The 23,532-nt window shown below is 53.5% G+C and overlaps 6 protein-coding genes across 6 annotated transcripts; 3 read left to right on the forward strand and 3 right to left on the reverse strand.

Annotated features, from left to right (window-relative positions):
* Positions 1-2,617: 2,617 nt before the first annotated feature.
* Positions 2,618-5,052, forward strand: CTHT_0039210 (hydrolase-like protein; the record flags this gene model as incomplete). The annotated part of the gene is made up of 2 exons (XM_006694269.1): positions 2,618-2,759; positions 2,816-5,052. 2 exons carry the CDS (start codon positions 2,618-2,620, stop codon positions 5,050-5,052), a joined length of 2,379 nt encoding a protein of 792 aa, XP_006694332.1.
* A 353-nt stretch (positions 5,053-5,405) lies between these two features.
* On the reverse strand, positions 5,406-8,530 carry CTHT_0039220 (DNA replication licensing factor mcm6-like protein; the record flags this gene model as incomplete). Its single annotated transcript, XM_006694270.1, has 2 exons — positions 5,406-5,561; positions 5,738-8,530. 2 exons carry the CDS (start codon positions 8,528-8,530, stop codon positions 5,406-5,408), a joined length of 2,949 nt encoding a protein of 982 aa, XP_006694333.1.
* Positions 8,531-9,000: 470 nt separating this feature from the next.
* CTHT_0039230 (uncharacterized protein) lies at positions 9,001-10,572 on the reverse strand (the record flags this gene model as incomplete). Its single annotated transcript, XM_006694271.1, has 2 exons — positions 9,001-10,432; positions 10,493-10,572. The coding sequence occupies 2 exons, from the start codon at positions 10,570-10,572 to the stop codon at positions 9,001-9,003; spliced, it is 1,512 nt and encodes a 503-aa protein (XP_006694334.1).
* An 805-nt stretch (positions 10,573-11,377) lies between these two features.
* Positions 11,378-12,523, forward strand: CTHT_0039240 (uncharacterized protein; the record flags this gene model as incomplete). Its single annotated transcript, XM_006694272.1, has 1 exon — positions 11,378-12,523. One exon carries the CDS (start codon positions 11,378-11,380, stop codon positions 12,521-12,523), a length of 1,146 nt encoding a protein of 381 aa, XP_006694335.1.
* A 3,665-nt stretch (positions 12,524-16,188) lies between these two features.
* Positions 16,189-16,566, reverse strand: CTHT_0039250 (uncharacterized protein; the record flags this gene model as incomplete). The annotated part of the gene is made up of 1 exon (XM_006694273.1): positions 16,189-16,566. The coding sequence occupies one exon, from the start codon at positions 16,564-16,566 to the stop codon at positions 16,189-16,191; it is 378 nt and encodes a 125-aa protein (XP_006694336.1).
* Positions 16,567-18,651: 2,085 nt separating this feature from the next.
* CTHT_0039260 (uncharacterized protein) lies at positions 18,652-22,899 on the forward strand (the record flags this gene model as incomplete). Its single annotated transcript, XM_006694274.1, has 5 exons — positions 18,652-18,821; positions 18,872-18,959; positions 19,013-21,955; positions 22,009-22,176; positions 22,234-22,899. 5 exons carry the CDS (start codon positions 18,652-18,654, stop codon positions 22,897-22,899), a joined length of 4,035 nt encoding a protein of 1,344 aa, XP_006694337.1.
* Positions 22,900-23,532: the final 633 nt, after the last annotated feature.

A 23,532-nucleotide genomic window follows, 5' to 3' on the forward strand; every position in this document is an offset into this window, starting at 1 on the left:
ATACATTCACATACCCACCAGTTGTTCCGGCCCAGAAGCGCTTCCAGGAACGGGAAAGGGGACCAGTGTAAGTGGTGCGCTGAGGATAGGACAAGACGAAAAAAAGAGGGCGGGTGGTCAACATTCTGGTCCCTGACCGCAAGCCTGGCTGACTGGTGAGAGGCACTCGGCGACACCCACTCAGGAACCAAATTGCCAAAGCCAAGAACACCAGACGTTGACTTCAACCAACCACTATGAAAGGGCGGTACTTCCAGGACTTGTGGCTTTTATTCTGGACATCTGGGCGACAACGACGAGAAAAACAAGGGGATTTCTATTTCAAGCTGGGGTGATGACTGACAAGCGGTGTGAGGACGAGGGCTGAGAGTGTGGCCTTGACATCCCAGAGTGTCGCGATGTCATTCGGCTATGGAAGCATCCAACATTCCAGAGCCTGGTTCTGGTTTCTGCTGGCTGACTGCAGGATCTGAGACTGATCAGGATATGCGAGATAAGTTCGGTGCGGTGTTGTATTATCATCGTCAGCATCGTCAACAAAACACAGAAGACTGGCTGATGGAATGAAACGAAGATCGAATCAATTCATCAACTCATCAGTCCCTCCCCCCCCTCGGACTCGAAGATTCGAATTCAAAGCCTTGCAGAGAGACGCAATGTTGGGTCAATGCCAGAACAACCTAAGAGGGAAAAACAAGCGCATTGCAGTGCCGATTCGGCAGCTTTCTTTCATCCCATCCGTTCCATTCATCCTATACCATACAGGCCGACTCGCTTGCCAGTGGGTACAGCCCCAGACTTTGTGAAAAGGGGTCTCGCACAGGCAACTCAGCCTGGCAGGGCGGGATCTGCACGCCAAGGATGCCAAGGCTACGGCCCCCCAAAAACGGGAGACGAAGGAAGATGCTGAGATGGGTCCCCGTCCCTGGGCCTGCCGAGTCAAAGTACAAGTCCTGCTACTTGCGCTGCGCCTCACGTCAGCGCTCTTTTGCCCTGTGCCTGTCAGCATTTTGTGAAAGGGTGGTGATTTTCTTTTGAGGGCGGGGTGGGGGAGGAGTCAGAGAGAAGTTTCTACTGTGTAAGAGGCTCAACAAAGCATGAAGATTTGTAGCAATTGCACAGAACACAAACCACAGGACCAAGACAACATCGTCCTTGGCAAGACAGAACAACATAACTTAAAGCAAAGACATCCAGAGCAAGACAGTGCGACAGGCTTCCTTTCCTGTCTGTTCACCTGGATCTGGGCAAAGTTTGGTTGCATCACCATCACAACACCAACGCACTGCAACGTTGAACGATGGCCAGCTCCATCATCAATGCCAAGGTGGATAGAGCCAGAGTGATTGGCCCAGGCCAGCGTGACGGATGGAGCAGCCAAGAGGGCCAAGAGCTGCAGAGGTCCTGTAGCCCGAAAATATGTCATTCAGCTGCGCAAGCGCTTGTCCTTGTCTTGCCTTTCCAGCAGAGCCCAATGTTGTCAATTAGGATTAGTATACTTTTTTTCTGAGTCGGGCTTTGGTGCGGATAGTATGGTGGTCCCCAGATGGGGGATCGGGGCTGAGGCTATGTTATTTCTTGGCAGGGTCGTGGGGAGATTTGAGGGAGTTGGGGCAGAATTATTCGAGTAACAGAAGGGTTAGGGTTGACTACGTAAGGTTGCAGGACCTTCTAAAGGTTACCCCTGACCCGATCGGACGATGCGAGTTGCCCGGCCAGTGTTCGATTTGGGTTTACACAGTAACCCTGGTATTTCCGCCAGCCCGGTCTCCTCGCTGACCTTTTTTTTTAAAAAAAAAAAAACAGAGAAAATAAAATTGAACAGAAAGAGTTGACATCAAGAGACAGGATAATCAGGCTGCAGGAAAAAAAAAATCAGGACTTGCGGGTTCCATTCTGCGTAAGCTGCCAATATATTGACGCAGCCGCTCGGAGGGGGATTAAGAAAAATTGCCATGGTGACCAACTGACTGGTCTGCCAGGCAGACGCGTGCTGGGCGTTATTCTCATGCTATTCAAGCCACCTCTCGTGTTAGGACTAGTGTAGCTGGGCTCCAGATGGCTGGGTTTTGAGAGGATCCAGTCAGGTCGTCAGCCCTATTGCATTCTTCAAGCCGTCAGCGTCCGCTACATGTGCTGCTGTTACTATGCTCTTCGAGTCGTGCTGCAGATGCTAGCGCTGCAGCCTTGTCAGCAAATAACAGTAACAGCGCACAACAGCACACACGATGGCGTTCAGCATCATGCAACTGTCGTGACGGTCAAGGTGGGTGTGTTGAGGCCAGGCCAGCCGCACCAGCCGAGCGCCGGGGGTGCTGGGGTGCCGTGATGGGGTGTTGCCACGTGTGGTCGCCAAGGCCGACGAAAGGAGCACCGTGGGAATATACGAGGAACTCGGGAGCTGGCCACCGTGCTTAGTGTACACAGCGCGCTTCTTGTACTGCGGGATTGTGCCCCTGGTATCGCCAAGCCGCCAATGTCGCAACTGTAGCTAGGCTGTCGGCTGGTATGAAAAATAATATAATATAGGGATGCCGGCCATATCCCCCTCCCGTCCTGGGGTCTGGTTCTTCTCACCATCCGCCGTGTCTTTCGTTAGAGTCTACAAATTACGGCGATGAGGCCATACAATATCAATGGGTCGGCGGCGGTCTGGCTGGCCATGCTGGCTGGCCGCGCTGCCGCCGCGTGCTCGTCGAATCTTGTGATTGACAACTTTAGCAACTCGAATACCAACAACCTGGGCTGGTGGAGAGGAGGTGAGTCCGAGTCTCTTTTCCATGTTCTCAGTCATGGACGAAGCTAACATTCACAGACGACGGCTCGATGACGTCGCTCTCCATCTCCAATGGCAAGGTCACCTTCAAGCCCAAGAGCGGCTCGTACTTCTACGAGTCCTTCGACTGCCAGGCCGCGTCGTCCAACGGCTACACCGGCGTGCAGTTCACCATCCAGGGCCCGGCCGGCGGCGGCGTCGCCGTCGAGCTGCAGTACAAGAGCCAGTGCGACGGCAACCGCAACAACTACCAGAGCGCCTGGTACTGGGTGTCGGGTCTGACTGGCCAGACCCAGACGATTACCATCCCGTGGAGCAGCTGGAGCGGCGCCAACGGCAACGCCATCGTCGGCCTGGTCTGGTCCGGCTTCTCGTCGACCAGCTCCTCCTGGAGTCTTGACGACATTGCCCTGGCCTGCAGCAGCGGTGGCGGTGGCTCGACCCCGATCCCGACTACGCTGTCGACCTCGACCAGAACGTCGACGACCTCTAGCACTCGCACCTCGACTTCTACGACTCGGACTAGCACCTCGACCACTCAGATCAGCACTTCGTCCTCCGCTGCGCCCACTGGGACTTGCTCGCACCTTGTGGTCGACGACTGGACATCGCAGTCTCGGCTGACCTTCCTCGGCTACAATGCTCTGGGCGCCAGCTCCAGCGACGACGGCACCATGAACTCGGTGACCGTCTCCAACAACCGGCTGACCCTGGTGCCAAAGAACACGGCGTCGTACTTCTACAGCCAGTTCAACTGCGTCAGCGCGACGAACGTGTACGGCGGTCTCGTCTTCCGCGTGCGCGCTAACGCCGGGTCGTCGTTCTCGATTACCCTGAAGAGCTTCAGCAACACCTGCGGCGGCTCCTTGAGGCAGGTGACTCGCACCACTACTCAACTGGGCTGGACCTTCGACGGCACCGAGAAGGTCTACTCCTTCCCATGGTCGGCCTTCCCCAACATCGACACGGCCCGTCTCAATGAGATCTACATCTCGGGCCTGTCCAGCTCCATCCGCCTCGGCCCGATCGCCTTCTACTGCGGCAACACGCCGACCGAGTATACGGTTCCGTCGCCGTCAACCACCTATACCGACATCACGGTGACGACCACCTCCTACCCGACCCCGACCGCCAGCAGCCTGGTCATCGACGAGTTCACCAACGCCAACACCAACTCCCTGGGCCAATGGCACGGTGCGGACGACGGCATGGCCCTGACCTTCGGCAACCGCCAGCTGCGCATCCAAACCAACTCGTCCGACCTCTCCTTCTACACAACCTTCACCACGACCTGCCTCGACCTGACCTCCTGGCGCGGCGGCTACCTGCACATCGCCTACTCTGGCAACACCAAGTTCTCCGTCGCCCTCCAGCAGCACAATTCTGCCTGCGACAGCTCCATTGCTCCTTTCCCCGAGACATGGGACAGCGTTGAGGCTGAGCGGTATGCGAAGAATGGGCATATTTACATCCCCCTCAACCACTTCGACATCAACTTCCAGCGCGTCATCGCCGTTGCCCTGAAGGGCTTCTACACCGCGGACCCCGTGACCCTTACCAAGATCGAGTTCGTCCGCAACCTCCCCAGCAACTGGGGCTCCGTCGCCCCCAAACTCGCCTCCGGCCGTTACGTGTTTGCCTGCACGCGCCCTAACTCCTTCGCCTTCGCCATCGACGACGGTGATCCGGTCTTCACCAAGCGCGTCATGGATATCATCAACGACGCCGGCATCACCGTCACTTTCTTCACCGTCGGCCTGCCCCTCCTCGACTATAGCAATGGTCTTGCGGCGCAGTACGCGGCCATGGCGGCTAAGGGCCACCAGATCGCCCTGCACAGCTTCACCCACCCCCCGATGGAAGGATTGCCTTCTACCGCGGCCATCGACTGGGAGTACGTCAACATGATTGGTGCCGTCCGCCAGGCCTTCAACAACACCGTCCCCATCACTCCTTACTTCCGTCCTCCCTTCGGCACGGAGGGTGCGCGCATGCGCCAGCGTCTGGCTGCCGTCCTCCAGGAGCCGGAGCCGTACCTCGTCGGATGGAGCGTGGATGTGGAGGATTGGTTGTGGGCGTGGAGCAGTACCCCCGAGAAGCAGCTGGAGGCGTTCCAGCGGGATTTCGCGAAGGGCGGGAATCTGCTGGTGATGCATTACCTGCATGAGAGTACCGTAAACATTTTGCCTCAGATGATTAACATTGTGAAGGCGAGCGGGAAGCAGATTATGCGGGTGGATCAGTGCTTGCAGGATCCGGCGGCGCCTCCGCTTTAAGGAAGGTAGTAGTAGGGTAGATGTTTTGTAGGAAGAAAGGGAGGAGAAGGATGTTAATGGGTTTGAATGTAGATGGGTTGGGCAACGTGAATATTTGGTCAAGTCTGCTTTGTTTATTAGTGGCTTTTGTTTTGAGAGCAAGTAATATTTCCATCGCATTCGTCCAGTCCATCCATCTCTGCTCAAGCAGGAATATAATTCTATGTCAATCGTGATGTCGTTCGTACATAAGTGACCTAGCATACAATATGACAATAACCCAGATAATAACTCCGAACGCCGTAGACATTAGAAGTTCTTTTTCTTTTCTTTAACAGAAAAAAAAACAACTAGACGGAGAAAAAAGAGGGAAATTAAAACTCCTCGACGGCACAGTTGGGATGCAGCACATACACCACCTTCTGCGCCTGCGCCGAGCTGCCTTCGCCTGCATTGTCCTCGTCGTCGGCCGTCATTCCCTGACCACGGATCTCCATGAGAATGTTGTCCTGGCTGCTGTTAGCCTTGTCCTTAACATCAAGTAAAGCAGCAAAAGAAAATACAAAAATATCCAAAAATTGTGTGGGTGTGTCTGTCTGTCTGTCTGTCTGTCTGTCTGTCTGTCTGTGTGTGTGTGTGTGTGTGTGTGTGTGTGTGTGTGTGTGTGTGTGATTGGGAGAGGAAGGGGAGGGGGGGGGGCGCTCACCTTGACCATCTTCTTCAAAACCTTCCTTGCCAGAGCTTTCTCTGCATGGTACTCCTCCTCACTTTGAATCTCACTCTCCTTCTGCTCAAGGTACCACTCGACTAGCGCATCCGCCTCGACACCCTCTCCTGCCCCTGAGGCCTCGTCCTCTGCCACCCGCTGCACCAGCACGTTCACCATGCTGATGTACTTGTCGTACGAAATCGTCTGCTTCTTGCTCTGCCGCTGTTGACCCTCGGTCTGAGCAGGCGGCTCATCCGCCATCGCCTGGTCGCCATCCCCGTCCGTAATAGGCGCCTCGCCGGCCGCGGCGGCAGCTGCCTGCCGGAGGGCGTCTTGAGAGTCTTCAGGCTCCTCGTCTTCAACTTCCACATCGTCGTGCTCGACAGAGATAATACTCTGCCTCAACAAATGATACGCCTCGTTGACAAATTCTGGCGTGATATCCTCGACACAGTTGGCCTTGGCTATCGCCTCGCTCAGGCGGATCATACTCTCCAGCTGGCGCACAGTAATCCGGTAGCTATTCCGCCCCGCACCCCCTTGGGCATCGTCCGCGCGCAAGTCCTTGTACCGCTGCACGAGGACTTCTTTAGCCTCGTCGGTGAATTCGGGGCGGAAGGTTCGCGCAAAGCGGATGTACCGCTGCAGTTGTTCCGTCGAGAACTCAGGTTGCACGGCGTTATCCCTGTGCTGGTGGATTGCGACGATGTGCTCTGCCAGATGACGATCCACCTGCTCATTACACTCATCCAGAATCACAAAGAACAGGTCGAAGCGTGACATAATCGGCGCCGACATATTGATATTCGCCCTCAACGTCGTCTTCCGATTATACCGTCCCCCAACCGGATTCGCGGCCGCCAAAATCGACGTCCGCGCATTCAGCGTTGCCTGAATTCCCGCCTTCGCAATCGATATCGTCTGCTGCTCCATCGCCTCGTGGATGGCCACCTGATCCGCGACATCCATCTTGTCAAACTCGTCGATGCAGCAGATCCCGTTGTCGGCGAGCATCAGCGCGCCCGCTTCGATCGTGAACTCGCCCGTCTCCTCGTCTTTTACCACGGCGGCTGTGAGACCGGCTGCTGAGGAGGCCTTGCCCGAGGTGTAGACAGCGCGTGGGGCAAAAGAACAGACGTATTTGAGGAACTGCGACTTGGACGTGGAAGGGTCGCCCACAATGCAGATGTTGATGTCGCCACGGAGTTGCATGCCCTCCGGAGTGGTCTTGGTGACGCCGCCCAGGAGCTGGAGGAGGATGCCCTTTTTGACGATTTCGTGGCCGTAGATCATGGGTGCGATGGATTGCACTAGGCGCGAGTAGATCCGGTCGGAGTGGACCATCGCACGGAGGTCGTCGATTTCTTCTTTGGTATATGATGCGAGGACGGCTTCTTGGAGTTCCTTGACCGTTTCGGCGGTCTCGACGGCGGCGCCGGCGGTCAGGGAGCCGACGACGTCGACGATCTGCGCTTCGCCCGACGCACCCAGGGTAGACACATCCGGCGTGACCATGCACGCTAGGAAGGCCAATCTATATGTCAAGTCCCGAACACCGAGCGCTTTCAAACCAGTGACACCAGCGCCCCCGGCCTCCGCCGCCCCTGTCGCCCCCCGATCATCCCTGACCGCAACCCTCCTCAGGCCCGGCAGCCCAAGCTGACTCACATCCGGCACGACGATCAACGCCCCCGTAAAGATGCACTTCTCGCCCGCCTTCGCTCTATCCACCATCTCACCTCTAAGAATCACATCTATCGTCCTCGGCATGCTCCCTGTCGGGATCTCGCTCGCATTTTCCTGCACGCGGACCTTCTGCCAATCCACAAACGTGCTCCGTCGAATATCCAATCTCCAGGCCGTCCGATTGAGACAGGTCGCGTTCGGGCACTGCGTGGGCTCGGTATACCGGAACGTTTGCTCCACGTCGGGCACGACTGCGTAGCAGGCTTCGCAGATAAACGTTGCGGAGGCGAGTTCGGGACGGACTTCGCTTGTGCGGGTGACGGTGCCGGATATGGAGAGGAGCTGGCCGATGTTGCGGGCGCGGAGGGAACGGATGCGAGAGACTAGAGGTAAGTTGTAGAAGGCGAGGGAGAAGAGCTTGTCGGTTTGTTGGTGGGCTGTTTTGGCGTTGATCTCGACCTGGCTTGCGCTACCCGCATTGCTGGCCGCGGAGGAGCCTCCGATTTGGCTGGAGACGGTCGTACCAGGCTGCCTATGCTCCCTGAAATATTTCGGCTCGTACTTCGCAATCATGTTATGCAGAGCTTGAGTCAGAAACGGCAGAAACCGGTAGTAACTTTCCATAATTCCCTGCGCCAAATGCCCATTATTCCAGCTCTCCAGATGCTTCCAGTCAACATAAAATGTCGACAGCTGATAAACCCTCATCCCCTTGATCTGCGCAACATAGTATTTATCCGTCGTCACCGCGGGCTGGGCGCTCGACGTGGGACCCTGCCCCTGCTGCTGTTGACTCGCCGACGCCGCAGTGGTAGGCTCGGTAAAGTTCTCGATAAAATTCTCGAAATTCTCCTGCACTAACAGCCCGATCTTGTCCTCGACCTTGGGGATGTTGGCGGGGTCGACGGGGCGCGTGCGCGACGGCACCTGGTCGTCAACAAAGGCTTCGGCGTCGGCCTCGCCGTCGCTGATGCCTGCTACAGACTCAGATTGCAGGGCAGGGCCGGCGGCGGCACGGACGCTGGATGAGCTCGGGGGGATGCGAGCGCGGGGAGTGCGCGCGGGGCCGTCTGAGGTTAGGAAACCTGCTTCGCTGGAGGGCATCTTGACCGAAGTCGATAAGATCTGAAAACAAAAAAAAAAAGAGAAAATAATCAAGAGAAAAACACCCACACGCAATTGTGAGGTTGATGTTGAGTCGGTTGTCGAGTTGATGATCGTTTGAAAAAAAAAAAAAAATCCGTGGAGGATAGGACAGAGGGGCAGTCAGGGTCTGCAGAGGTTGGGCACCCTACATCAATAAAACGCGAGAAAACGCGGTTTCTGGGCGAGACGCGCTCCAAGGGTCCACTGACGCGAAAACTGTGGGGCTAGTTTTAATGACCTCGTTTTGGGATATCAGGTAAATACATGATGATGGTACCGCAAAAAATGCTTCATTAAGCAGATATTGTACAGCTTGGGTATACCAACCCCCCCTCTTCCCTCCTTGCCCATCTAATCAAAGACAACAAACTGAAAGATGAAATGAATATCAACCCGAATATACACGTAACATATAGTCTATGTGTGCGCTACCAACCCCACGTCCGACTAGCCGCAGTAAACACAGGCGGCTTCCATTGGATCTTGCTCGGATCAATAACATGCCTCTGCTTCGCCCTGCTCTTCTCCCTCTGCTCAATCAGCTTCTCCGGAATGACAATCTTATGTTCCCCCTTATGATACACCTGCATCTTGAGCGCCTGCAGCGTGTGCTCCACGTCCTGTGTCGTCATGGCCAGCGTCGTGGCGATCCCCTCGATCGTGCACTTCTCGTCGCGCTCCGCGTACCCGAGCAATAGATCAATAATCTGCTCCGACCAGTACTGTCTGTAGGAGAGTAGACCCAGATCGGATAGAGGCTTCTCCGGTGAGCCCATCTTGCCCTCGATCTTAGACAGTTCGTAGGAGAACTGGATCAGCAATCGACCATACCCCTTGCGCTGGTACTGCGGCAGCGTCAGAATACACGCCACATTGTACCCGTCCGCGCTCTCCTTCTCCTTGGAAAAGTAGCCCACAATATGACACCCTTTTTCGTCTCTGCGCGTCATGACGTAGAACAAAAACGGATCCACATCATAATAAAGCGTCTTGTGATCCAGAAACATTTTCGACAGCAAGCACAAATTCCGACACCACGTCCTTTGCCTCTTGCCGTCGATCTCAAAGAACGAGACATAATCATCCCGGTAGATCTCGTTCCCCGGCGGATGCTGCAGCGTGCACTTCATCCTATGCCTGCGGAAACTCTTAAAATCCCCGTAATAGCTCAGGCAGAACTCGCAGATATATATACAGTCCTCCTGACTGAACACCTCTGGGTAGGGAGAGAAGTACCACGGGAACAGCGTATACTGCCCGAATTCGACCTTGGAAATGTTGCGAATGCGTGCGATCTCCGCCGGGTTCTGCGTCATCGACCCGCTGGTGCGCAGTTTCTCGATTTCTTGTTCGCGGTTAAACGCTGGCGGCGCCTTCTCTTTCTTTGCAGCTCCCGCCGGCGTCTCGTCCTCGTCCACATCCATCTCATCTGGCCCGGCTTGACCCCCCTTCGCCCCGACCTCCAGGCTAGCAACCCCCTTCTCATCGCCATCGACCTTCCCCTTCTTCTGCCCTTCCACAAACTCCGTCCACGGATGCGGAGTCCCGGCCTGCCCCTCACTCACAACACTCTGCTCCCTCTTCCCAACCTTCTTTTGGCTCTTCTTGCTCGGCTGGCTCTTCTTCGACACCGACGACCCCGCCTTTTTCTTCGGATCCTTCAACTTATCCTTGTCCGGATTGGGCCACTCCACGTCCTGCTCGAAGTCGATTCGCGACACAGGCACCCACTCATCCAACCGCTTGTTGAAGTTGTCAAAGTTGCAGTAGAATTGTCGGCCGGACTTGGTCTCACGGATAGAGAGGATCTCGGCGCGGCGGTAGGCGCCGTCTTTTTGCACCATTGCGATGCAACCTATCCTAGTAATATACAGTTAATAGTGGAAGAATGAATCGGGTGGCAGACTGGAGGGGGCTTACATCAGGGTGTCGGGCGTCGCTTTGCCCTTTTGTCGTTGCTCGTTCGAGCCAACTTCGGGTTGTTTGCTTCCCCCGGACATTTTGGCCCGCGCGACTATTCTTGTGTATGTGGAGTGATGATTTGGAGATGGAATCGATGCGCACGATGATAGCCGTGTCGTGAGTTAGAGTTGGATGCCGAAGCGGTTGAAGCGCAGATGCAGGTTGCAAGCTGCAAGTTGGGTCGTCGCAATGGATTGGCGGGGCAAATAGTCCATTAGAGTGATGCCAAGGCTTCGTAAGTAAGATACTTGGTAAGTGCATGTAAGAGACGGCTGCTTTCGTGACGTTTCTTCTGCTGAAAATGCCGTTGGAATGTGTTTCTTTCAATATGTATTTTTCACGTTCACGGTTTTTGAGATATTAGAGTTGGTTGGACACGTTTGTTTGGCTGTTGCATGTCTGCTGAGTAGGCAACCGTTAGGTATACTGCTGTTGGTTGAGCCAAGAAAGTCTTTGTTCTGCTGTATATATCTAGGCCGTCTTTTCCATCTGACCATGGATTTCTTATCAATAACATCACAAGAGAGATCTGGACTTTTCAGTTAAATTGCCACTCGCATTTGTCTGTGTGACTGCTCTGTGTCCCTGTTCTCAATTTCTCTATATGCATGCGCGCACCCTGACGGCTGCACTAGCCCCATCCCGCCGGCTTATCGCTATACGCAAGGTCTTTGACAAGGGTCTTCGCTGCCGAACCGAACGTTCTATCATATTTAATGAGATTTTCTCCATCCGCAGTTCATCTCAACCTCACTCATACCTTCACCTAGTAAACTTCAACTCTCCGACATTACTCGTCCACAGAAAATGCAAGCCTCGCGCACCAAATAAAAAAACATCATCATGGCAGTCGACATCTCGCAACTCTCGGCGAACTGGAAAAAGCTGCAGGAGAAAATCAAGACTGTCGAGTCTACTAAGGCAAAGACTCCTGCAGAGAAGAGCAACAAAAGGAAGGCTGGGGAGAGTGGGATCGAGGAGAAGCCTTTTAAGAAGAGGAAAGAGGATAAGGGGTCGCCCAAGAAGGTAAAGGACAGCAAGGAGTCTCCTAAGAAAGGGGAAAAGGAGAAGCTATCAAAGGTTAAAGCCAAAGACGACGCCAAAAAGTCCGAGACTAAGGATTCCAAACCACCAAAAGACTCGAAAACGTCATCACAATCGTCGTCCAAGGACAAGAAACCCTCCTCCTCCACAATGGGCAACACCCTCTCCTCCAAGATCGACCCCTCTCCCCTAACCTCCACCCGCACAGGCACCATCTCCCCCTCCTTAGCCCTCTGGGCCGCCGAAAACGACATCACCCCCGAATCCCTGGCCGAGGCCTACGGTCTCGGCCTGCACAACAACTCTCTTCTCACGTCCAACCCCACAACGCCCAACGCCGGTTTGACTCCAAACCTCGAAGTCGGCAAGTACATCGCCCTCGATTGCGAGATGGTCGGCGTTGGAGATGGGGGACATGAAGATGCGTTAGCGAGGGTTAGTGTCGTGGATTTTCACGGCAGGCAGGTCTATGATTCGTACGTGAGGCCTAGACAGAGGGTCGTCGACTGGCGTACGGCTGTGTCTGGTGTAGCCCCAAAACATATGGCTACCGCCCGATCGTTTGACGAAGTGCAGGCGCAGATTGCATCCCTCCTCAAAGGGAGGGTGCTGATAGGCCATGACGTGAAGCACGACCTGCGGGTGTTGGAACTATCCCATCCGGTGAAGGATATAAGAGATACGGCGAAATACGGTGGGTTCAGGAAGTACGGGCATGGGCCGAAGCCGGCACTGAAGGTGCTGGCGAAGGAGGTGCTGGGCGTGGAAGTGCAGAAGGGGGAGCATAGTAGTATGGAGGATGCGAGGGTGGCGATGTTGTTGTTTCGGAAGTGTAAGAGTGGGTTTGATTTGGAGCATGCGGCGAGGTTTCCGGAGGATAGTAATAGGAAGGATGGGGGGAAGAAAGGTGGGAAGGGGAAGGGGAAGAAGGCGAAGAAACGTTAGACATAGATAAGACGAAATAGTTGGTTTTTGTTTGTTAGGTTTGTTAGGCGCATTGTTGTTGTTCCTGGTGTGATGCGAGATGTCATGTCGTAAGGCTCCCATAGAAGGAAAAACGAGTCTCGACTTGGAGGTACTCCGAATCGGCGAGTGCGTAGGCGGAAAGTGCGGACATGATACTATGACCTCAATCATGCCCTATTTCCTTTCCTAAATAAATACAGGATAACACTCCCCCACATCACTGGCAGACGATACTGCTAAAGGTAGGAAGAGAACTTGAATTGTTTGGGTTGTAATCGATAGCCCATCGGTGGGAAGAAATTACGAAAAAGGAGGATAGAAGCAAGATATAACGAAAATAAATAGAGTCAAAACCCAACATCATCTGGATCCCGATCCCTCCCTTCTTCTCCATCCCCATGGTCGTTTCCTCCGTTCAGGTACTTCGGTGCCCTCTTCTGAATAGTTCTTTAAAAGAAGGCGTTGCTGAAGGTCGAAGAGATGGAAAATGCAGTGGCCATTTGGAGGAACTATCCAACGTTCTATTCGCTCTTATCTGGAATCACATGACTCGGAGGTAGAGACTATCAAGTCTACTATCTTCTCGAGTACTTTTCTGGCTTCGGCTATCCTGGCCATGTTGTTGACATAGGCTGACAAATGCCACGACAATGACGGAATCGTCTTCTCCGGTCACCTTCATGTGGACTTTGACACTTGTCAGCAGTTTCACAATTGCCTGGCCATGAAGTCCTTGCCCACCATGTTTTATCCTGGATCATCTGTGCTCCACAGCCGTTGACAATAGTTTAAGTCCAGCATGCTTCGTCTGTTTGAGAGAGTGAAAATGAGCTCGATGAAGATGCTCTCCCAGATATCGACCAGATGGTTTCAGTATACTGTGGGATTGTCACCATCGATAATAAAAGCTCTATCATTCTACTTGTTCATTACACAGCAAAAGAGTACTCCCAGGAAACTCTTGCCCAGTGGTTCCCAGATGCACATACCAATGTCTCTAATATTTGCGCATCATTCATTGTATTTCAGACTTTCTCGAGTGGTCGTTGTTAAAGGGTTAGGAAGCTATCACACTATCGCACCGATATTACATATACCCCCTCTTGGACTATGCTGCTGAGTAATATCAAACAAACGATGGTAGATCTGATGTTCACACAAACTCCTGGGAATTTCCTCACTGGAGAGTCCGTGCTCATAGTTCCCTGATACTGCAATCCTACTGTAACGGGTGACTTGGTCTGGTGCAGCCAGGGATCGGCAATAGGTCAAATGGGTTGGATGATGGCCGTTGACGATGTGGGGTGCACAACGAAGTCAATTAATACGTGTAATAATTTTTCTTGGTCCTCAGTGTCCTCCTGTCAGGGAGAGGAAGAACAAAGAGAAGTCCTTTATCATGTCCGGGCAGCTTCCTTTATGGAATCCTCCTGCCCTTGTGAGTGCCTCTCGGCCTTCCAGGCGTTTTAGAGGTCTCGTCCTCCTGCCTCGGCCCTCTGGCTCATTCAGTCGTGTGGCTCCAGCTATCTTCCGGGATCAACCACGTATTTGTGTCGTTTCCAATCATCCTGTCTCTGGTGTCCCTTGTGTTGGCAGTCGGGTATACCCCTTTCCTTGGACTGCCGTGTCCGTGTGACATCAACCCAGATCATGACTATCTAATTCGAATCATCAATCCCGTTCTGGAAGGATTACCACGATTCCAGCTCACTTCATCCTCTCCTCGATGATGACATTGTCTTTTTCAAAGGTCTTAGACCTATCGACGTCATCAAAGTTATTATGGTTCTGGAGGAGTATATCGTGCAGTGGGTAACCAGCTCTTCCTTGATATGACAGGCGGTTCCCTTTAAGTTTCCTCACTGAACGCTCTGGTTTGATAATCAATGATTGATAAGAGTTGGCAGTGGTCTTGAACCGCTTTATGATCTCACCTTCTGTCCCAACCTTTTTCTTAACGTCCAAGGCACAACTTTCCAAAAGCTTCGCAACCTTTCGTAACGCCCTTGTAACCAACAGATGCTAACAAGATCATCAGCCACGGAGGAGTAATCCGTTGCATCTGAAAACTTGCTCTGACATGTTTTATGATGCTCCAAGATGCGTAGATTGCTACCCCTGAAAGGATCTCAACCACGTCTTAAGGATACATTGCCGCGGTAAATATCCCATCTTCGAGGTAGTTCATAACATGCTCAGTATTTCTGGTGACAAGATAATTTGAAGCTGTCAGGAAGAGACGTCAAATGCATTCTCTGGAGAGCATAGCAATCATGAACTGGAGGAAGCGATCGATTGCCTTTTTCAGATACAGTTTGCCCAGGGAATCAAGCATCCATCTTGCTGTCTCCTGCACAATATTCTGCAACTCGAGGTTACCATATTCGTTCTGAGTGACAAAATAATAATTCGTTAACTCGTTACCAGTCATCTTCAAAGCGTTTGACCCAGCCTCTGCGCTGGGTTTGCAACGAGCAACTGGGGAAAACTTGGTGTGTCCTTTGAGATAGATGCTTTTCTAAGCTCGCAGAGGCAGCGCGACGGGAGAGATGCAGAAGTTTTCTCTGCAGTTCTGAGAATCAAGCATTCATTGAGCTCATATTGACGGACCACAAAGTCCATAATGAAAAAGGTAAGTTGGTCGCGGAAGAGCGATTTGTCTCAATCAAGTCTAATGTATCTCCCAGTGCCCTAAGAATAACGTTCGACTCTGTTTGCGAGCCGTCCCTAGGGAGATCTGCAGAGTCTTCTGCCAGTATGAAGCGTCCTGGCTTTTGGACCTCTTCAAAAACTTGGGCAACTGACATGCGCAGACCAGCGTGCCCCGACACTTGATGTATGTCGTTGCCATAAGAATAGCAAGGGGGTAAAGATCAAACGTAAGAAGAAGCTTACGTAGATTCTCTTGGTAATCATCATTTAGTCCATCAAAGCTGTGATTTAAACAACTTGACTGCTTCATTCTCTGTCATTGGACCAATTAAGAACGGGTTTTGATCCGGCTGCTTTGGGGAAAAAATAACCTCTGCAGCTTTGTAACTGCGTGTTGTAACAACAATGAACCAATTGTTGGCTTGTGGGAAATACCTAGTGAGCTGCTTCTTAATCAAATTTACATGATCAGTACCGTTAAAAATCATGACTCGTTTGCCATTTTCTTTGATCCGTAGCCAATCGTGGGCAAGTTCGCAAATATGCACTCCCGTTGTTTTCTGAATACTCAGCTTCAGGATGCTGGCAATCCGTTGAAATCCGCTTCCTATACTCTTTCGAGAGCCAGCTTGGATCCCAAAAACCAAAGTGTCAGAAAACTTATCGCCGAGGTCGGTATCTTACTTCTGCGGCAAGTGCAGGTTTCCTTCGATATCGTACAAAGGTTAGTTTCCGTCTCTGTATAGTAGGATGTACAAAAACAAGTTTTCATGAAGACATACCCTACACCCCCAATTCCCACAAGGGCAACGCAGGAGTGCCCTTTGCCATTTCTGCACTTTTCTTGAAGTTTCTGGAACAGATCTCTGCGCTTCACAAAAGAATCATTCCGAGCGTAGTTAATGCCCGTTGTTAGTTTGGACTGTTTTGTCTTATGGAACAAATGTCAGCCCAAGATCGGCCACAAGACAATTACTCGCAAACAAGCTAGATCAGGGTTTGGACAAACCTGCTTGGTAATAGTTGTTGAACGTTTGCCATTGAACATAGCCAATAATGTTCCCAGAACCAGTATTCTGAATGCTACCAGGCTGGAAAATGCTCTGGATGTTGGGGATAATACCAGGGAAACCAGTGGTGTTGGCAGCAGAGGAACCGGTGTTATCTGCAGCAGTAGAACCAGTGTTATTGGCAGCAAGGGGATTAGTGTTGTTGACGGCAGAGGAACCAATGTTGTTCATGGCGGCGGGGGGGTTAAGATTGATAACACCAAAATTCTGCCCAATCTGGAAACCAGTACCGTTTAGGTCTCTAAAGTCGGCCTTATAGGATAGGGACTCTTGAGTGATTTTGTCCTTAGATTCCGGCATCTAGTCAAAGGTCGATGATTTATGGAGTTGTAACCGTTTCCCTTAGGTCGAAAAAGAAGACACACATCTAAAAGTGGACTCTAGCTTAGTTGGATATGCTGCCAATAATGAAGAAAGGAGGCAAGAGGGAAGAGGCATAGGGAAGGAGAATCATGTCGAAAGCTCGCCCGTATATAGCTTCTGGCAAGCTTTAGCTCAAGCCTCGTCGGCGGGTCTTTGTCCAATTCTAGCCTGATTGTTACCTGACAAGACGAGTACGGACACATTCTTTGATTGGCAGACAATTGGAGAAGGAATGGTTACACAGCTTCTGTTGGGGGGGGGGGATAAACACTTATCGTCCAAACGTGTGTCAGGAGGCTTTCCCTCGCGCACAAGGGTTCAGTTGTAAATAGTTATCATTACATGGACCGTTTCTGGTATCTTTGTAGAGGGGTTAAGGGTCTGGCTGGCAAGAGATACCGATGCTGGTCCATAGCTGGCTGGATTTGGAAGATGAATAACGTTCGACGCTAAGACCGTGAGCTGGTATCAGTCAGGGGGACATTGAGTGTCTAGGTAGGCTCTCGGCCTTACGCGATTGTTGATGCTTGTAAACTTGTTGATCGCAAAGAGAGCCTCGAAATCCCAAGCCATGCCCCGTGCTTGGAGAAGGTGACTTGTCCGAGCAGTTCCTCCTCTGTTGCTAGGCTTGCCACGTACTAGAGCCTAAGAGAAGTGCATCTCAAGGGGGGGGGGGGGTCACTGCGCTGTGGAGGCTATTCTCTTCATGCAATCTCTCCTGGCCTAAGCCTGTCATCCCGCCTTAGCCACCGCCGCAAGGCGTCTTCCCATTCTCCCTTCCAATAAGGAGCTTTCAGAATGCAGTGAGCCTAATGGCACAGCCTAGTTTAACGCCAAGACTGGTTCCCTGCATGAAGGGGCGGGGTAGTTTGGGGAAAGCCTACATCGTTAGAGTCTGCCTGGTGTTTTCGTAGCCCACTTCCACGGGTCTCCTTTAAACGGAGTCACATCATGATGGACGCTTCCCTTCTGGTCAGGCTCCAGTAGGTGGAGTGTCGAAGCCTTCCTCCATCGAAGACAAACCGGGGCAATCATGGATTTTCGTAACTGGACAACCCACGTTGAGCGAGCCGTCACTGTACATTGAGCTATTTGTCTCTTGATCAATATTAACATACCGTTATCGTCGCAGAGACCAAATAGCTGCATTGAAGTGTAGTGTTGGGATCAACGAAGTCTTCCTGCTCTCTCAACAGCACCGCAGAACTAGCTGCTAAAATGTCGGACAGGGCTGGTAGATGGTGGATGGTGGCATGGTGATAACGTGACCTTCGATGCTGATGCGTGTGCATGAGGTCCCTCATCGCCTCTCGACTCCTCGATTGTCTGGGTCAAAACTAACTGGTCTACTGCGCTTCTTCGGTGCCAGAGTAGAACAGTTTCACATTTTTGAGACACTCCTTGATGCAGCGATGAGTGGAAGACTTTAGGATGTAGACCATCACGTTAGCTGAGTAAAAGCACTAACTTATAGTTTCCCTGTTCTGACTATTGCCGCAATGACAGTCGGCCTGGTGTAATGAACGGACACGGACATGCCTTGGCTCTGATTCGGGGGCCGTGGAACTATCTTTTTACACAGGTAGACTTCCAGGTTAAGTCGGTTTGACTTATAGAAAGCCCTTGTTACAGAGGCCGCTTATGTAAGCATTCATATTAGCGGCAGTCTTTGACTACTACCTCAGCTGGAAGCCCCACTTACCAGGCCTTTCCCCTTTTGGGTCGAATCAAAACAAACGATCGGCCGGCACCCACGTCGACCTTGACATCCACCCACGTGTGACTGTGTGCCTGCAAACTGTTTGCCTCGACTCTCCCTCGAGTTGTCGCCGTCAATTGCAGTTTTTCAACCGACAGGATCTCATGACGCGCATTTCCGGATAGCAGACGGCCATATACCTACCAACCTTTTTGTCGCGCCGTCGCGTCATTGTTTGTTTACTTTGCGAATCGAGCCATCGTGCCATTAGCAGCCGCATCCCCAACACCATTTCTCGCCCATTGAACCCAATTGGCATGGCGATGCGAGGCGGTCCGCGTCTCCAGGTCGGCTCGGCCGCCTGGGTCGCAGAGGAGCGCGAGGCGGCGCTGAGCATCGCGTGCTCTGAGGTCGACGAGTTCTCGTACGCCGCACGAAACGAGCTGGACTGGCTCAACGAGCACATGGCCGACATTTTTTCCGAGAATCAGATGTGCGTGACCCCGCGTCAATCTAGTCAGAGTGATGTGCTGATGTGAACAGGAATGTCGCCGAGATCTTTAAATCGCCTAGCAAGTTCCGCGGCAAAACGCCGCGCACTGTGAGGAGAGAGCCTAGCAGCGCGCGTGTGGTAAGTCTTTGCAAAGTTGAGAGAGAGTTTTAAAGACGCGTCTAACTCGGTAGCCCCTCGCGAGCGTGTTCTCTTCGACCCCCAAGGGCGCGCCTAACCCGCTCGCCATGTCGACTATCTCCCTCCCGCGCAGCCCGGCCATTCAAGTCGCTGAAGACGCGCCCTCATCCGATTCGCCCATCCCGTCGTCGCCAACCGGTCGGTCGATGTCCCCTACCAAAGCGACCGTCGTTCATCCCATGCACGAAGTCAAGCCGCGCGGGCACGGCTCGCTGGCTGACTCGGGGTATCATGGAAGCCAATCCCAGCTGACGCAGTTCGAGAGGGAAGAGCCGCTTGAGGAGGAGGACATCGAGATGTCGGATAGTGGCGAGCAGGGCGAGACGCTGTCAGATCCGGTCTTTTCGCCGGAGAATAAGCCGACCAGCCCGTCGGCTACATCCGTGCATGAGACGTACCAGAGCCCGGTTGAGACACGCTCGCCACAGCGCCAGCAGAGGGAAGAGAGTGCCGTACCGACGCCGTCGTCTGCCTTGCAGCAGCCAAACAGCCCGTTTGCGAGCAGGACAAGGCTGCCGATTATGTCACCACGTGCACAGCCGTCACCTAAGAAGACTTCCTCTCCGATCGGGCAGTCCCCCGGAAGACGGTCACCCTCGCCGCAGAAATCGCGCTTGGCTAGCCCGCCGAAGGCCTCGGCCAAACTTGAACCCGCTCCACAGACCGAAGAGAAGCCCGAGGATGGCGCCGACCAGAATATTTCGGCCGACGAAGAAGAAGAAGACGACATTTCCGAAGCATCTAGCCCCGTCCTCCGCCCCGTCATGCGCAAATCCTCGCTCAACTTTGCCTCCCTCCCCGCGCGCGAGCCACTTACTTCTAAGAAGAGCCTCGGCGGCGCGGCGGCGCGCATGTCGCGCACGAGTTTTACACGACAGAGCTACTACCCCCCTGCTGCGGCGTCCAGACTCACTGGTGGGGGGAAGAGTCTCGGTGTTGGGAGACACGAGGACGATGATATGGAGGGGGTTGAGAAGGATGAGGACAAAGAGGAGGAGGAAGTCTTTGCTGATAGCAAGACTTATACGCAGAGGTTGCATGAGCAGATTAGTATGCTTGGGAAGAGCCAGGCTCAGAAGAGTGCGAGACCGAGCAAGAGTTTGGCGAGTTTCTTGCCGGCGGCTGCTGGCCAGCAGCAGCAGGGATCTGCTGGATCAATGCAGGCGGGTAGGCAGGCTTCTCCTAAGCCGAAGCAGCAGCCCGCTACTACGCCTGGTCCTGTTGCTGCTAATGAGGATGATTTCGTCCGGGGGATGGGTAGTCCGAGACCTCTTCCCCCTCGCCCTCAAACATCTGGTACGACAGAATGCAGAGACACAGGCGACATGTCACCTGCCTCATCTCTCCCCCGCAGTCGGCCGACTTCCCCCTCGAAGAACGTCTTCTCGCCGACGCATCGCACTCCGAACTCTCACAGCAAGTCTCAATCTGTGCCAGTCCTCCCGTCGTTGGAGCAGCTGCGTACTGGTAATCCTGAGGATGGCCCGAAGAAGACAATCGCACAAAACCCTACGCTGAGCACAGCAGCTGGTGACGGGCTGGTGGCTGGCTCGCCGGCGCCCAGGAGTCCCCGGAGCTTTAGGGATAACCCCCTGAAACAGGTCAAAAATAAGTTGAGCAGTTTTATTAAGAGCTCTAAGGGGTTGATTGGAAGCAGTGGTTCAGCTACTTTAGGGGAGAGCAAGACATCATCGGGTCTGGTGCAGCATACGCCGTCTGTGTCGCGCGCCCAGCAGCAGAAGGTTGAGAAGGAACGTGAAAAGGAGAGAGCAGGGGATGAGTCCGTCGAGTCGTATAAGACAGCGGATAATGTTGCGTATCCAGATCTCTCGCGCCAGGTGGAGGGTATCAACCCTACATCCGCAAAAGAGCAGCCGCAGAGTCCTGTGCAGAACGTGCGTAGGACGCGCGCATCCGCCGAACGTGAGCGCCTCGAGAAAGAGCGGGCCGAGAGTGAGCGCCAAGAACGGGAGAAGATGAGGGTTGTTGAGAAGGAACGGGAGCGGGTTGCCCAGATGGAGAGGCACATCACTGCGCAGCAGGAGAAGGAGAAGCAGGAGAAAGAGAGGAGGGAACGTGAGCAGGACTTCCGGACGCCTGGCCCCAGGCCAAAGAGCGTGGCTAAACCTGCACCGTCAACCATCCAAACGACCCCGCATAAGAATGCTGCTGCAGACGAGGATTTGGATATGACTGAGGCTCCGGCAACCATCGCTCCGCCGTCTGTTGCTCGCCCGACAACTGCTTCTTCAATGAGGATTCCGGCTGCGAAGAGACCGCTTAAGCCGACCAAGGAGGCGCTGAACCGGTCGACCGCGAAACAAGCGCCTACTGTGATCAAGGTGAATACCTCAAGCGCGGCACAAGTGTCGAATAGTGTTTTGGCGGCGACGTTAGGCGAGACATTGGCCCCTCCTACCAACCAAACGACTCAAGCACAGGCAGCTCAGGGGGCTACTGCTGTGAAGGGATTAAGTGGGAAGGGCAGCGCAGGCTCGTTGCGCGACAAACCCTCTCTCCAATCCCTCAAAAACTCGATGGCCTCCTCCTCCCAGCAAAAGCAGAAAGCCGCTGACGCAGCCGCCGCCGCGGCACAGAGGAAGAAAGAGCAAGAAGAGCGCGAGGCGCAGAAGAGGGAGTTGCAGCGCAAGCGGGAGCAGCGGGAGCGGGAGCGTGCCGCCCAGCAAGAGGAGGAGAGGCGTCGGAGGGAAGAGATGGAGCAGCAGAGAAGGTTGGAGGAAGAGCAGAGGAAGAAGGAGGAGGAGAGGAAGCGCAAGGCGGCGATCGAAAAGGCTAAGATGACTAAGGCGCCGCCGCCGCCGGTTAGGACGCAGCCTAATGGTCCGCCGGATTATAGCGCTACTGTCGAGAGGGAGAGGCAGACACAGCAGCCGGCTAGACCGCCTTCGAGGCTGGGATCGATTGCCGAGGGGGGGGTAGGTTAGTGAATACCGTGTTGTCGTCCACGGCGGCAGGGAAGGGGGCGAAGAGGCCGCTGCAAGAGGAGAAGAAGTACCAGGCCGCTGGGGTGGACGCAAAGAGAATGCGGATGAGTGAGGAGTTTGATGAGAATGTGGATATGGCTGAAGGAGGAGGAGGGGGCAGCTCTAGGATGATTAAGGGCGCGCCGATTAGGCCTAGTACTGGGTTTAAGAAGGTGAGTATTTCGACTGGGAAGTGAGGGTTGGGAGAGTATACTGACAAAAAAAAGCAGGAGATCCAGCCTCCTAAGCAGCATACGTACTCCTCCAACGCCCACGGCCACACCTACAGCAGCAAGGACCTGTTCAAAACAACCGTCATCTCGCAACACAACAACCAAAACGCAGGCCGTCCCGCGCATCCCCTCGACATGGCGCAGGTTGCTAAGGGCCCGATTCCGTTCGCCAACAATAACACTCAGGCGGCCTCTTCCCACAAGACCCCCGCCCGCGCCCCAGGAACCAATTCCACAGTCCCCTCGTCAGCTGCAAAATCCGCCGCCCGTTCCTCCCCACGCTTCCCCAATGGCGAGCTCATCGAGCTCCCGGACATCGCAACCGACGACGACGACGACTACTCCGACGCAGACAACTCCGGCTCCGGCGCAGGCCAGATGCTCCCCTCGTGGGCCGACTCGCCCGAGCTACGCCGGCAGCTGCTGGAGCAGGAAAGGATTGACCCGACTACTGTGTTTGGCGTGCCGCAGCCGCTCAACATGGAGGAAGTGTTTAACAAGAGTAAGGATCGGTGGCATCGGTTTAGGCAGCGGACGAGCAGTGCCAATTGGAGTGGGGCGGATCGGTTGACGGAGGAGGAAATGAGGCGGGACGCGATTGCTCGAGATAGGATGAGGAGGGAAGGGGGTTGGACTTGGGAGTTGGGGAAGGAGATGTATTAGTTGGTGCTGTGTTGGTGTATTGTGGTTAGGGGGTTTGTAGGATATATTTTTGGAAGGGGGAGGGGTTTTCGTGTTGGCTTACTTCGGGTTTGTGGTTGGTATTGTGTTTGTTTTGTTTACTTTGAGCTTACCTATGACGGGAGAGTGGAAAGCATTAGGGTTTGGTGAAAACAGTGGGAGGGTAGGTATAGCGAAAATGTTTTGGTGGTTGGGTCAAGACGGACAGGAAGGATCAGAGAAGAGAATCAATATGCATACAGAGTATGACTTTGATTCTTTTTTTTTTTTTTTTTTACGGGTTGTGTTGGACATTGTTGCATCGAGTGTACCTGCTGTACTTCTACAGCGTGTCTAAATCCAGGGTCTGCTATTTGCCGAACACAAGGTCAAGGAGTATATTCTGAGTGTTAGTGTGATGTTAACCTCGTTGAAAGAGTTGTAGACTCGATACAACATCCATTATGAACTGGGATGGTTTCCCATAACAGGTTGCCTTTCTCATGCACAATGAGTTATCGTCCTCCTTATTAAGCAGAGAATATTGTGGATATAATCCCCATGCCTTCCTCCGGGTATCACAAGCTAAACTAGCATTGGAAAGTTGAGGCTAAGTTGAGGTCCAGTCAGCTTCTG

This window comes from Thermochaetoides thermophila (assembly GCF_000221225.1).
Source record: "Thermochaetoides thermophila DSM 1495 unplaced genomic scaffold scf7180000011816, whole genome shotgun sequence".
In the NCBI taxonomy this organism is placed as follows: Eukaryota; Fungi; Ascomycota; class Sordariomycetes; order Sordariales; family Chaetomiaceae; genus Thermochaetoides; species Thermochaetoides thermophila.